Source organism: Crocodylus siamensis, chromosome 1 (assembly GCF_052110815.1).
Source record: "Crocodylus siamensis isolate JL-2025a chromosome 1, ASM5211081v1, whole genome shotgun sequence".
NCBI classification, from domain to species: Eukaryota; Metazoa; Chordata; order Crocodylia; family Crocodylidae; genus Crocodylus; species Crocodylus siamensis.
In genome coordinates, this window is record NC_143395.1 from 129,350,359 (window position 1) to 129,365,343 (window position 14,985).

General features: G+C 36.4%; 1 protein-coding gene across 8 annotated transcripts in view; it reads left to right on the plus strand.

Annotated features, from left to right (window-relative positions):
- QKI (QKI, KH domain containing RNA binding) overlaps window positions 1–14,985 on the plus strand; it is a 286,861-nt gene that overhangs the window by 265,343 nt on the left and 6,533 nt on the right. For 2 of the 8 annotated variants that reach the window (XM_090042693.1, XM_090042701.1), the window contains 3 exons: window positions 6,421–6,508; window positions 8,351–8,647; window positions 11,367–11,441. In XM_090042693.1, the coding sequence (XP_089898819.1) occupies window positions 6,421–6,508; window positions 8,351–8,647; window positions 11,367–11,441 (460 nt within the window). The other 6 variants (XM_090042710.1, XM_090042677.1, XM_090042670.1 and 3 more) reach the window with 4 other exon arrangements.

Genomic DNA, 14,985 nt, shown 5'->3' on the forward strand with positions numbered 1-14,985 from the left:
ATTTCACACCCGGTTCTAAGGTTACAAAGTCAAAATGATAAATTTTCCCTGAAATATATGGTTTAGTAATATTTAGTACTTTTCTTCCTTAGTTTTATGAACATTTCTTTAAAACATCCTCTGGCTGTTGTGGGCATGTATATTTAACATTGAATAGGAAAAGGGAATGTCATAGCTCCATTAAAATTCTTCTTTCAGGTCATGTAATTTTCTCCAAAAAAATTGTACCTGGTTCTCCTTGCTGGTATCTGCATGCAAGTAGATTTTTGTAAATTAAAAAAAAAAACCCATGAGTTTGGCAAGGATAAAAAATAAAAGTACATTGAGGGAAAACATGGTAAAGATATGCACAATAAAATAGCATGGAGAAGGTAGATCAGACATGGCCAATGTAGACGTTCTTATAAAATGAAGAGGAACGATCGATTAAAATTGAATAGTAGAAAATTTTCTAAAATAAGTAGATAATGCAGCCAACTGCTATCCTTTGGAATTCACCACAATAAAATGTAATTGAGGCAAGGACAACCTCAGAGGTATTTGAGTGCTTGACACCCATTAGTTTCAAGGGGAGATGTGTACCTGCATAGTTCTGAAGATACACTATGAGGTTACTAGACTTCAAGAAAAAATTGGGCATGGGTAAGGATAACAAGAATACCAAAATTGATGTAGTTGGGATTTGGAAAAAAATGCAACCGTCTTGTAAGGTATAAAAGTCTTTCTGCTTTGACATAAACTTTGAACTAATGGACATTAGAAAAATACTTGCACTGGGAGGTGGGTTATTTGTTTAAGAATTTTCTATATCTTCTGTCACATGATACAGTGATTTTTATTTTGAAATCTGTTTATTTTGGGGTAGGTTCCCAAGGCCTCTCTTTTCTTTCTCTGCTGAATCTCCAAAGTAGTGATTCTCAGTGAGGGTGCTGTGACATCCTGGGTGTGGCTTGAGAGAGTGGCATTCCTGAAACTGAGTACCATGTGACGTTCGCACTGATAAGTGTGCAAGCTAGATAACCCTCAGGATTTCCAGTAGGCATCTATAGAGTTCAGAGTGTTCTGACTTGTTGTGGCCTTTCTGGCTAGGGGCAGAAGTTGCACATAAATCGGTATAAGACATCAGAAACTGGTTCAAACCTGTAACACAACAGAAATTCAGTGCACATAAACCGCTTTCAAAATGGCTGAAACTGGTTTGAGATAAACCTGGATTGATGTAGTGTCAGACTTAACTGATTTAAGTTATAGTTCTATTGAACTTCTGTCCCAGATCCCCTCCAGATTCAAGTTAACTCAGTCCCCCAGCATCCCAACATGCTTTGCATCTCTCCAGCAACCCCCCCTTCACAGTCTGCAAAATCTGCAAAATTTTCCCACCATTTCCCATCAGATTAGCTCTGTAGAGTAACATTAGAAGACCTAGTGTAGATGGGCTGCTATCTATTGCTGACATTTTAAACCATGTGCCTATTAGGCCTGCTCTGATAAGAGTTAAATAATGCATTACTTAAAATGACACCCCACCTCCATCAGCACTACTGCAAATGCAACTGAATTACAGTCGGTATCACTGAGAAATATTTTGCAAAATGTAGGCAAGGCTTGTAAGTATATTTTTGCTCTACATACAGCGTATCTTATTAAGAATTCTTATCTGTGCCCCTTCAGCCTTTTATGTTCAGTAAGCAGTCTTGAGTGTTCCCATTAAAGAATGATGTTTCAGTAGTAAAGGTACCATTTAAACTGTTTTATTACTTAATCTGCATGTTACATTGTACATGAGAGATACAAGGGAAGCACTGAAGAATTAAGAGGATGAAAGGCTTGAGTCAGTCACTGGAGCTTAAACTAAGCAATGCAAATCTGGCATTAAGTGACCTTATTGATGTTTGCTTAAAGTAGCTTCCTCTCTATACAAATGATGGAGCTTTGTTGTAGATACTGTACAGATAGTGTGCTGCCCCTTTAGAGATTGCCTTTGTATCCCGACACAACCTCTGTTTGCTTTAACAGTGAATGCCTGCAGAAATGCCTCTAGCTAAGATAGATTGCATCAATGTGCTTCATTTGATCAGCTGTCAGCTATGAGGAGAAAGGACAGGTCAAAGAAAAGCACAGGCCCACTTCTGCATCCTACCTCACTGAACCTTGAGTCTTTGGCAGCTGAAGAATAAGATTGAATATTACTGGAGAGTAGAGGATTTGATAGCACAGGATATGTGGGTACACAAAGTGTCCCTGGACACTTCTGTATGTGCCAGTTTGAAAAGAAGTAAAAAGCAACTGTAGCAAAGTACTCATTGAACAATCAGATACAGGCTAGTAAGCAATACAGGTAGAACGAGGACCTAACCACATGTTCTACAGGTGACAACACTGTACTGTATAATGAACAGTGCCATCTTCTGGGAAGAGTTGGAATCATGTCCTTATGATCTGCACTCAGGAAGTGTTAAGCTTCCATTTCATGTGTTTATTCCCATCTAATAAACACTATAAAAATCACAAGAGAAAAAGTTGCTAATGTCCAAGTCCTGGAACCTGCAACAACGAAATACCATGAACAACCAAATGTATGTTCCTTAAAAGCAAAAAAGTACTTAAAGTAATTTTGAAAGTTAAAGAATTGTCAGCTGCCAAGCAGTACTTCAAAGAATTAGTCTAAGAATCAACAATTATGCCTATTTGTTTTAGATGCTGAGTTGCTGTATTTTTATATTTTACAAAGAGTTGATAACTCTTGTAGAAAAATGTGTTAGAGCAGGGGGTTTCAAACTTTTAATAAGTGTACCCCCAACAGCCCCCTTTTTAATACCCCTAGGGGGATGGCAAGCAGGGGGAGGAGTGGTGGCAGTGAATAGCCAGACATAGAGCAGGGGAAGGGGGTGGTGAGCGGCTGGATGCCAAGCGGGGGTGTGGCAAGCAGTGGCAGTGTAACATCTGTGCAGCCCTGCTTCTGTGAGGTAGCGGCACAGGGTGGCAGTGCTCTGTCCCCACCTGCCCCCACGTACCCCCTGGGACCTTACAAAGTACCACTTGTCAGAGATTCAAATGACAGTAGATTTGTTGCTTAAGTTACTCACCTCCTCCTCTCGCCCCCATTCTAAAACGTTCTCTGCTTTGGATATATGCCTACTATCCTGTGAACTGATAGAAAGGTTTTCCCTCTGGTTCAGAACTATTCAAAACCTAGGATCATAGAATTTGGCCATTGGATCAAATTTTCTTGGGAATATGAAGTTCGTCACTTACACATCCACATTTAATGGCTGTCAGGTCAGATTCCACAACTGTTTTTGGAAGAAATTCAATTTCTGGTAATAACTAATGCTTGTGGGTGCTGACAGACATTGCGGGGAAGGGGAGCAGGGACTGTCTTTTACTAGAAGTAGCAGTACCTTACTTCAACCCAGCTCTACAGTGTCTGTATAGATAGGGTGCTTCAACAGGGCTTTTGGCATTTTTTTCTAAAGCTGATTCAATCTGTGATTGGATAAAAGCATCAAAAAAGCCCCAGTAAAGTACCCGATCTCTGTGGATGTTGGGAAAGCTGGATACAACTAATGTGCTACCTCTGCTGAGCGTGCACTAGGCTCAGCATGGGAGTACGCCCAGTTTAAATAAAGTGTCTTTTTCTTGGGTTTTTCCCCCATGTCTGGAAGCAGTCTCTGTATCTCGTCTTTTGCATGTCATTGATAGTAATGCTACATATGGCTTCAAGGAGAAGCCAGAAACTTTTTGAAATTCCAGACGTTTACTGAAATGGAAAGTGACATTGTAGATCAATGCTAAAAAACCCAAAAATATTAACTATCTCTATTGCTAAAATGGAAGAGGAAAATTGAACTTAAACAGCATCCAAAACAGTAAGGGAGGTTACACTGTTATAATAAGCAGTGGGTGGAAGGCATGTATTCTGACCAGGTTACCAAGAGAGATACAATATCTGGTTTCTGGAAGAAGACATCTTGTGCTTCTTACCTCTTAGCATGTTTGGCAACTGAGAGTGCGGTTTCAAGGATGTTATGACTAGTGGCCTCTATTCCACAAGTGTGATTTTGATTTTAATTAATATGAAAACTGAAAATCTTGGCTGGAGCCATACTTAATTGTACAATTAATTTGTTCTGTAAATGGTCATTGAAACAATAGAATTAACACACAATGTTAGCTGGTAATTACAGTATAATAAAAAGAATCTGTATATTACTTTAGGCTGTTTTTGAAAGTTTTTACCAGTAATACATTTTATATAGTGATATAATAGAAATATTTGAGTTGTATTACTAGTAACATTTCTAGTATATGCAAAACACGTAGGGCAGATGGGCTAAAGCAAGGGTGTCAAAGTTACCTTGTGCCCCTGCCTGGATCCAACCCAGGACAAAAGGAAACAGCAGCAGCAGCTCCAGCTCTGACACAGAGCATGCAGTGGAGGCAACTGTAACTCCAACCTAGGGCATATAGTACTGACTCTGACCCCTTTGCATGCCCCATGCACTGGTGTTGGCTCCAGCTTCAGCATGGGATATGCAGTGAATGCCAGTATGGTAGGGCTGCGGCAGTAACAATGCAAAGTGGCCAGAAGGTGATCAAGGCTTTGTCAGCCCTTGCCTACCCTCCTGCTTTGATCACCATGTCTACCAGGACATGAGGGCCATTGATTCTGCGGCATGCCATGTCCCCCAACTTCTGGTGGCCTACTGCTAGCCCAGCAGCCCATATAAAGTGGCTCTGCAGGTTGGATCCAGCCTGTGGATCATATGCTTGCCACTCCTGGGCTAAAAGTAAGAATTTTTTACATGCTTGTCTTTGCGTAGGGTTTTTTCCTCAACTTAAAAAAAAAAAAAAAAAATTACTATCAATTTGGATGGCTAATTTTGGTCATCTTAAAAAGATCTACTTAAATGCCCGCAACCCCCAGTAACTGAAAATCTTTATCAAAATGTCTGGAAAAATATATCTGTACTTACAGATAAGATGGAACAAGGTAAAAAAACCCAAACATCAGTTTATGAGGGAGAAGGGCTATCTACAGAGCCTGTAGACAAGCAGCATAGTAATAAAAGAGCTATTCAATGGTTTTGGAGTGTTGGAGAGTTAAACTATAAATCAGATTGGTAAGGTAAATGGTGTAGACTGAGCTGTACCATAATAGGAAAATATGTATAGCAGTTGTAATTTACGTCACTTAACTTATGCCATGTTTAGTATTCAACAGATCTGGAAAAATGAACAAACTTAAACTGATTAGTTTAGGTACTTCAACCTGCTTTTTTAGGATGCAGTCTTGCCTACTGAGAGTTGGGTTAGGTGATGGTTTACTGTCTGAAATCAGTAAAAATGTGTCCCATTTACTTCAGTGGGATTACTTGTTTACTTAACTTTAAATTGGAAGAAGGTGATGCTGATTTTATTGTATATCTGCCCTCTCCCCCCCCCCTGCAAATTCTGTTTGTTTGGGATTTTTGAGGTGTGCAAGAAGAATGCCAGTATCATCAGTCTGCCATTTACTTTTCTTTTATGGCCAGCTTATGTCAAGGTTTATCATTATAAATTCCATATAACTTGACACTGCTTAATTTTGAGCTTGGTTTATTTGTTTTAAAAGTTTAAAAATTTATATTTGTGCATATCATTGTTGTCTGTCAATAGTATAGCTTTAATAGTCAGAATTGCTGCTTAAAGCAGTTCTTCCAATGTAGTAATCAGTTATCTGGTAGAGCAGGGGTTGTCAACCTGTGGTATGCATACCTTTGGGATACATGGGAGGGCCCTAGGAGGTACATGCAGGTAGGGATGGAGCACCACCGCTTCCCAAGAACAGGGGTGAGCAAGGGCAACGGCACCCCTCTGCAGGCCATGCAGGTGCTGCCTGCTGGCCAGATGTGAGGGCGGGTGGGAAGCTTCACCCACGCCACCGTTTCCCACCACGCCATGCTGCTGCCACTCCACTCATTTTTTAGTAAGTGTACCCCAGCTCTACATCTGACTGTGTGCCACCCCTCGCCCCCCAGCCGTCAGGGGTACACTTACTAAAAACATCTGGCCGCCAGGGGTGCGCTTACCAAAAAAGATTGAAAACCCCTGTGATGGAGTATACCACATCCAAATGAATCTTAGTTATTTAAAACATGTTGCCTGCCAGTTTAAAATTCTTTTAGCTTATTTTTCTTTCGTTTTCCTTCATACGTTGATCTTCCAGTACAATAATTGTTGCTAGCTGCCTTACAATTTGTATCTCACTAGATTTAAAGAAGTTAATGTTCCTGTAGTGTTTATGGCCGAAGAGAGAAATGTAAAAACTTGAAATGGTAAAACTTGAAGGAACATGGGAAATATTCCTCTCAAATCATTTGCACTAGTTTGGTTGATGATAAAATATTGGTGTAACTTTCTTTTCTGCTTTTTATTCAGGCAGAGGGAGAAGACAGCCTTAAAAAGATGCAGCTGATGGAACTTGCAATTCTGAATGGCACCTACAGAGACGCCAACATCAAATCACGTAAGCATAACAGGATTCTGGGGGCCAGTATGAGAACAGTCTCCTTAAGCTTTGTTTCCCAGTCCTTCTTTTGGTGATTGCAAGGTAGGAAATGTTTTGGAGATTGGAAGACAGTGTAGAACCAGCATTACCGTTGTTAGTACTGTTGTAAATTCAAGACATTCTGGCACTGTTTTTTTCTGTCAGTGTTTGGGTTGTACTATTTGTAATTTTAATCAGCGTTCAGCCCTTAAAGCAATTTTTCCATATTTTGCAATGCAGGGAAGCCATGATATTCCTTTTACTTTTGTTTTTAGGCCATTATGTGTGTTAAAAATACACTCCTTTTTATTTTATAATATTAGCAATAAATATGAGACTATTACAAATGTTCACAATTATGTGAATAAAATTTTCTATATTATATTCCTTCCTGTCATTCTCCTTGCATGTTCCCCATGATACATTTTCCCAGTGATTCATCAACTGATTTTACATACGAGTTCACAGAGATCAGTGATGTGATGAGCATTTTTGTAGCTGTTCTTCCATGTAGGTTGGTGTGAGCATGCCGCATGTATGCACAGTTTTACTCTTGATGCTGGATGATGTGCACTTAGTAATCAGAATATTTTATATGCCTACTATCTGTTATAAACTGTTTTTTCCAGTTTTTAAGCTAAACGTTGCTAATAAAAATGAAAATTTTGAAATAATTTCGAAATAAATCTTTACTACAGCTGATACAGATGTCAAATGTATGTACAAGTTAAGTCAACCTTTTCACTAAAGACCTATTGATATTTGCAAAAAATATCTTCTACATGTGTATCATTTCAATTTACAGTGAACAGTGGGTATGTGTAAAAACAAACAGTAGAGATTTGCTCTTAAATACAGTTAGGTTTAGCAGTTTTATCAGACCTCATTTAAAGGTACTAAAAGTGACATTAAGAGAAAAATTTAAAAATGGATATGTGCACTTTCTTTCTGCTTTAGGTTTAACTCGCATAGTATCAGGAAATTATAGTCTTTGTTGATGCAGACTAAACTAAGCTTGGTTTAGGTGTATGCACGCACTGAAATAATTATGACCCTACCACACACAGAAATGGTACTGAATGTTTCTACACTGGCTTTAGTATGGCATTTACTTAAAATAGGCTGCTGCCTCTTTATAAAATACCCTTTTTCTTTACTAAGTAAAGCCATAGTGTCATTCATAAGGTATGGTGTAAAAGAAAGCAAGACAAATGTTTTTGTTCTTAAGAATGAAGGAAATCACCTGTTGGATTGGATTTTCATCACAAAGCTGTAAGACGAAGATGTACAATTTCTAGGTTGCCCTTAACCCCACTGCTCCTGGAAATTGAATTTTTATATATTTTAAACAGAATTTTAAAATATATAAAAGTATTATGAAACTTTCATCTCCGATGATAGCTCTGCATAACTGAGTATCTGTGGACTCCTATAGTTGCACTACATTTTAGACTTCATATGTGATTTACAGCGGTGTTCATTCTCCTTGTATCTCCTGCATGCATCTCAGTCTCATGCAGTCTTGAAAGCACAGGTGAAGAAGCGTGTTCTTAAAAGACCTTTTGTGCTATGTAACCTGTTTGAGAAATCTATTTCACTGTTTTACAGTGGCTTTTTTATTTTGCATGTTCATACTTAATCACACTGGAAAATGGAAAGCTGTTTGCATTTGAATGGTGTGCTTTGGCACTGTGATCAGCGCATGTACTAATGATTTCCTTTTATTTTTCTTCTTTCCTACTTTTCCCCTTTTTTCCCATTCTTTCCACGTTTTGTACTGCTATCTCCATACTTTCTTCTAAATTTCTTTGCTTACTGTAGCAGCCCTTGCCTTTTCTCTTGCAGCGACAGCCCAGGCTCCACGGATTATTACTGGGCCTGCGCCTGTTCTCCCACCAGCTGCCCTGCGTACTCCTACGCCAGCTGGCCCTACCATAATGCCTTTGATCAGACAAATACAGACCGCTGTCATGCCAAACGGAACTCCTCACCCAACTGCTGCAATAGTTCCTCCAGGACCTGAAGCTGGCTTAATTTACACACCGTATGAGTATCCCTACACACTGGCACCAGCTACATCGATTCTTGAGTATCCTATTGAACCTAGTGGTGTATTAGGTAAGTCTGTGGCGATGTTTCACTGAATTATAGTTTTTTTTTCAGACTACTATTCATACCCATCTTTTATCATGGTCATATGAGAAGTGGGAGTCATTAAAACATTGTTTTTAAAGTGAGACTTCTGACCGTATTTTGGTTTTATTTCATGTGCATTCTAAATTGCTCTGGAAAAAATTGATAGACTAAGCAAAACTCTTTAATTGTCCTAGCATTAGTTGGATTGCTAAATCAATTTATCTTAAAATCAATACTTATTTTGGAATGCTTGTAAATTTTATGGTAAAAAAATAATTTGAAAAGGTTATTTTTTGTAGCACTAGCCAATGACATTTTAGACAAGGTAAAAACAACTAGAAATTGAGATTTATAGTTAACATCAATATGTGTGTTGCCCCAGCCATATTTTAACTGTTAAATTCAGTTCCATTAATACTTTAAAAAAAAAATCATTTTTTTAAATCTTGTACAAATTTTTGTGGTATTGGACAAATAAATATTGGAGAACATCAAAGATATTGTTTCAGGTATGGTACAGACCTAATAAAGTCCTACAGGTTCAGCAACAGATGAATCAGTCTTTTAAACAAAAAACAATAGTTTCAATAAATGTATAAAGAACTACAAGTCAGAATGATGCAGTTAGATGGAAATATTACTGATGGCTATTTTTTTATAGAATGGACTGAAATGCCAGTTGTTTCTAATATTTTGGTCTTGCTGGTTGAAGGCTACAATACAGCAGCAGTTAGTATGCAGTTAATCTGTCAATGTGAAACAAACTCCCATTCCCTACTCTTCACTCCAAAATTTGAATAATCTTTTTTTCTCTAGTTGTTCTTCTGAATTGTATGTGACCTTGGTGCTGCATGACACTGTTGATTTATAGGCCTTTGATCTTTAAAGTTTGTTCAGCAGCAGTTATTGATTTACACAAATTCTAAAAATCTCTGATGAACATTGGACACTAAGATTCAGAGTCAATATCTTGTTGAAAGAAACACAAAAATCCAATGCTCAATTAAGTGAAGACTGCATAGTCCATGTGTTATGTGTGTGTGCGCGCCTTTACATTTTCCTTTTTGTATTGTAGAAAGGAAATATCTTGATCTGTAACTTTAAATGATGACTTCTTCTAACGTAAAGTCAAAATTATATACCAGATTTCCTCATGACCAAGATATAGTTATGGTCTATTATCTTAAATAGCCAAAATATTTAATGCCCTGTCATATTTTATCTTTTTTGTATTTTTATTTTTATTTATAATCTCTCCTGCAAACCATGGATGCCCTTTTTCCATCCACAAGTCTTCTCTGCTAGTACCTACATCATCTGTCAAAGTAGAATTTTAGTATTCAGAAACATTACCATTGTAGGCACCCGCTGCTGTTCAGTGGCAGATCTGTGCCCAACTTGGTAGCAAATAATAATAAAAACAAACAATGCTTTATAGTAATCATTTAATATGATGCACACATCTTACTAATTTCAGGCACAGTGTTTGGAGGGGTAGGGGAAGGGAAGGTATAGGAAGAGAATTGCACAAAAATGGCTTTTGAATTCATTACCATTAGATATTTAAGTCACAAAATAGCATACACTAAGGCTCAGCACCTGATATATAAGGCTTCTTCATTTTTCACCTTTATTATAATTAAAAGCAAGCTACTTAATATGGAGTTATTGATCATAATATATGCCTTTTCATTTGAGAAATTTAAATTCAGAGAACTTTAGATTGCTGGTGGAAGTAAAAATAACTTGTTGAGTTATGCACACATACAAATAATAAGCTTGCTTAGGTTTATTTTATGATTAACTTTAGATATCTTAAAGTGTCCTAAGTTACCTCTGAAAATGACAAAGAGATGTGTGTGGTGGCAATAATGGGAATATTGTTATTAGAGTAAAATCTTAGCAACTAATCTTTAATTCCCTTCCTTTTATCTTTAGGTATGGCTTTCCCAACGAAAGGCTAAGAATTCAAGAATGGTCTTAACTGAACTCTCATCAGATCTGAATTTAACAAATGCTTAGTTTCAGCAGCCTTGAAAAAAGCTTAGCCTAGCAGTCAGTGACTTACTTGCACTTTTTTTGCACATAGATATAAAATAATTAGTGCTATTAATTTGGTTTAGTCTCTATTATTACAAAGTAACTGTAATTTATGAGTGTATAGTAGTATACTGACTGCTAAGTGTTCTATACTGTTTGCTTTACTAATCACCTAATTCATTGCAGTTCATACTTATTGACTTAAAGTTTAAAACACAATCTGTAGGCTTGAAGAATTGCTTTAAAACTTTTTATGGTAGAAACTGGAAGTGGTCTTAAGGGTAGCAAAAAATTGTCAGTATTAAAAATGGCATTATTTAAAGTAGTCCTGCTGCAAAAAAGGCACTTCAGTGAATATGTGACTAGTAAAGCCTAAATGTGCTTGGGCCTAATAGATTTTATGAAATACTGTAATTTTGGAGATTGTAAATGAATGGATTAAACAGGTTAAGGCCAGGATGTTTGAAATAAATGCAATATTAATCTGCACAGATAAACTTCATAAAAAGGTTAAAATTTGAAACTACTGTGCCTTAACTTGTTGCTTTCTTAATGAATTTTTGTAGTAAATGATCATCTAAACCCATTTTGATAAACCTGCTGTTAATGTTTTTCTTTGAATGTTTTCTAACTTTTGTCTTGGTAATTGCAATTTAACTAGGTGCGGTGGCTACTAAAGTTCGAAGGCACGATATGCGTGTCCATCCTTACCAAAGGATTGTGACCGCAGACCGAGGTTAGTTTAGTTCTGCAGTTCTTGTCTATAAGAAATTCTGTGAGTGTACATGAAATTTGCAACACCACAGCTGGTTAACCAAATACCATATTTTGACCTATTCATTGATGGTTTTTTTCTCAAAAATCTAAATAGTGACAATGTTATAGCTCTGGGAATGCTTGCAATTTTAAAGACATTTTGTTAAACTACTTTAGCTTTCCCACCTATTAAAAAAACAAAACTTTGTGATATAGTTAATATGAAATGCTATAACTGATTCCAATTATAAGAAGTTTATAAATAAGATTCAGCTTCATGAGGAAGCATTACATTTAGTGCTTTATTAGTTAATTTGTTTTCCCTCCAAACTTGCTCTTTTAATTGGTGTGGAAATATCAGATTGGTGTTGCAAAATAAAATGAATGGATGGGTGCTTAATGAGAAAGAAGTAAAGAAATAAATGCCTCCTGTCTGTGTCTGGAGAAATCTGAAGATTTAGATTCCTTTTTTTTCTAATAAACTGTTTGAGCCACTGTACTGTACAACTAAAGAAGATGCATGTTCTCAAATATCTAACTGAATTCAGCAAACTAAGGACTGTGAAGATAATACTTCAGAAGTTGGTTGAATTTGTAAAGCCAGTTCTTTTAGAGTTTTTTGCTGAAATGGATTTCTTGTATCAGTTTATTTGCTGCTAAAATACATTGTCTGAAGGAGAAGCAACTTTTGAAGTCCCATTGGCGAGATGACATCCAGTGTTTGGACATCTCTCTGGACTAACCAATGCATGGAAATTAAATCTTCATTTTTCTCCTGTTCATCAAATGTGATTTACCACAAATGTATGCTTTTGGACCCTTTAATGAATTTATTTAATCTTTTTGAGAAAAATGATACTTTCGGTTTATTGACCCTGAGTAGCTTGTTTGGCTAGGAAGCAGTATGGGTTGAACCCAGGAGCTCCCAAATTCTGCCAGTTGACTTGCTGTGTGAATTTTGGCAAGTTATTTAACTTTTCTTGTGTATGTTTCCCCATCTGTAAAATAAGGATAATAATACTTCCCTACCTCACAGGGATGTTGTGAGGATTAATGTTTGTACAGTGCTTTGAAGATGCAAAGCGTCTATGGTGTTCTAAGTATTATTATTCTAAGGACCTATTCTTAGCACAATAGTGATTTCACAGGATTCTATGAGATGGTATACTTAAAGCCGAATTCAGGTGATGGGTGTGCCGCCTTAGCACAAATCCTAGTCTATACTTCACCTCCTTTCTTCCTCTCATTCATTAAAGGGGACACACACGTCAGTTCCTGAGAGGAGCTTCCCAAGGTCCTTACTTTACATAGTCTCTCTCTCTCACGCTCTCGCTCTCGTGTGTGGATCTCATGCTTTACAAAAGGAGTGAAGTAATATACAGACACTATAGTAACCAGGAGAACACTTCTCCCCTTCAATTCTGTCACACTAGTTGGAGTCTTGTCGTTGTATTGAAAATTCTTCAGCAGGCAGCAGGATATTCTCAGTAATGGGGATGTTTGTCTAGATATTTAAAAGTATTTAAATACCCAACTCCCAATTAAATCAGTAGGGTTAGATGTTTAAGTACCTTTAAAAATACAGGCCCATTGTTCCTAGAATCTCTTCCTGCAAATGACTTCCAAAACCCACATTTGATGGGCTTTAGCAGGACAAAAAGCATATACTTTTGTGAGATGTTTTCATATATATATAATATAATATTAAAAAAAAATCAGGTACTCCATTTGAATAGACTAATGTAGTATTTTCAAATCTTACCAATCTTTTAAATTCATGAAAAATGCTTATATGTTTTGGTACTGGTTACTGCTCAAAAATAATTGAACTGAAGATAAATATAGGCCGCACCTCACTGTCTGCTGACTTAAAGCCAACTTTTGATGGTAAAGTGTCCATCTCCTAGAGATCTTGAAAGTTCAGTGTATATTTTTTAATTGAATAGATATACACTGAGCTCTTCCAGTCAATCAGCTGCACGTTCTGTGCCCTACGTATTTTTTTACATGAAAACCCTGCTGATTTATTTCTGGTGAAATAAAGCTCTAAAAATATCATTAACAATTTACATAAAAGCAGTAGATTGCACAACAGTAATTTTAAGACTTTTTTTTTAAATAGATTTATCAGTGCACATTCTTTTTGTAGATTTGTTAGAGGGAATGTTTTGAAAAGAATGCCTTTTGGCATTCCACAACTTTATGAGGTGATTCTTTAAAATTGGCATAATTTTACAATCAAAGTATTGGAAATTGATAAACACCTGCCATGTATAGCAACTCTGTCAATGTCAGCAAACCGAAAATACTATTTTCAAATGTGGAAAAATGTTAAGCATTTAAATTTAACTAAGTTGTGCATTCATTGGGTCTAAAGTTTAAAACAAAAAAAAACCTTTTAAACCAGTTCTCAAAGTATTTTATAGTACTACTGTATTCACTGTTTAGGTAGGTTTTTATTCATTGTATATTTTTAGTTAAAAGCACTGCATTTAAGGCAAGGGTCCCCAAATGTGTAAATGTTTTACTTTCATAACTAAGCGTTTAGAATCAAAGGGTTGACAGGTAGTTCATTTTAACCAAGAATAAGACCCCCGCAATATAAATAATACAAAACTGAATTTGATTCATATAACAGAGACTGACTGATTTTAATTGTAATAAACTATAAATGGTGTTGCACAGTTGATAAACCTGTGTGTACTGTAGAAGGCCAGAGACTTGGCAGAGGATGTATCACAGGTGTACTGGAATTTTAAAAGGTAGCTTGCTTGGATTATAAACTCCATAAGAAATGTTAATGCTGAGAATTTATCTGAATGTTTTATCAAAACCAACTGTCACGTAATTTATATATAAAATTTTAATACCATTTAATCAAAATTGTAAGCAATATCAAAAATGCTTTAAGATTCTGTTTCTAGTATACCTGTAAAGTGGTGAGATTGTGCCACATTAAATATTTATTTTTTACTTTTTGCTTATTTTTGCAACAGCAGTTTTAATTTAAACAAAATCCCACTTAGAATTTTGGAGAAATTCAGGGAACATGTGGTCTCGTTTAAGTTACAGTAGTAATTTTTTAATGTTTATAAACTCTGCCCTAAATGATAGGCCATAGAAACCGTTTTTATTATGTGAAGATAAATCAACCCATGATTATAGGTCATTAAATTATGCTATCTGTGAACATTTACACCTACTGGATTTCATTTGTATGGAATGGCACAAATCTGACTTTGCACTGAATACCTTTCTCACTTTCATCTCCTCTGCCTTAGTCAGAATGGCAACAGTACAAAACTCTATCAAACCTCAGAATTTATTAAATATAATTAAGCTGTTGAATGAGTCTTAAAAAACATACTACTGTTAAGTGGACCAAGTTTGGTGAAGGAGAATGTGAGAGAGAATGATTAAAGAAGGAACAGCTCAAGAACATTGGGAATGATAACTTTCCACTTGAGAACTTTTTTATGTTTTACTGTAATTTTGTTTTGTTTTGTTTTGTTGTTTTGTTTTTG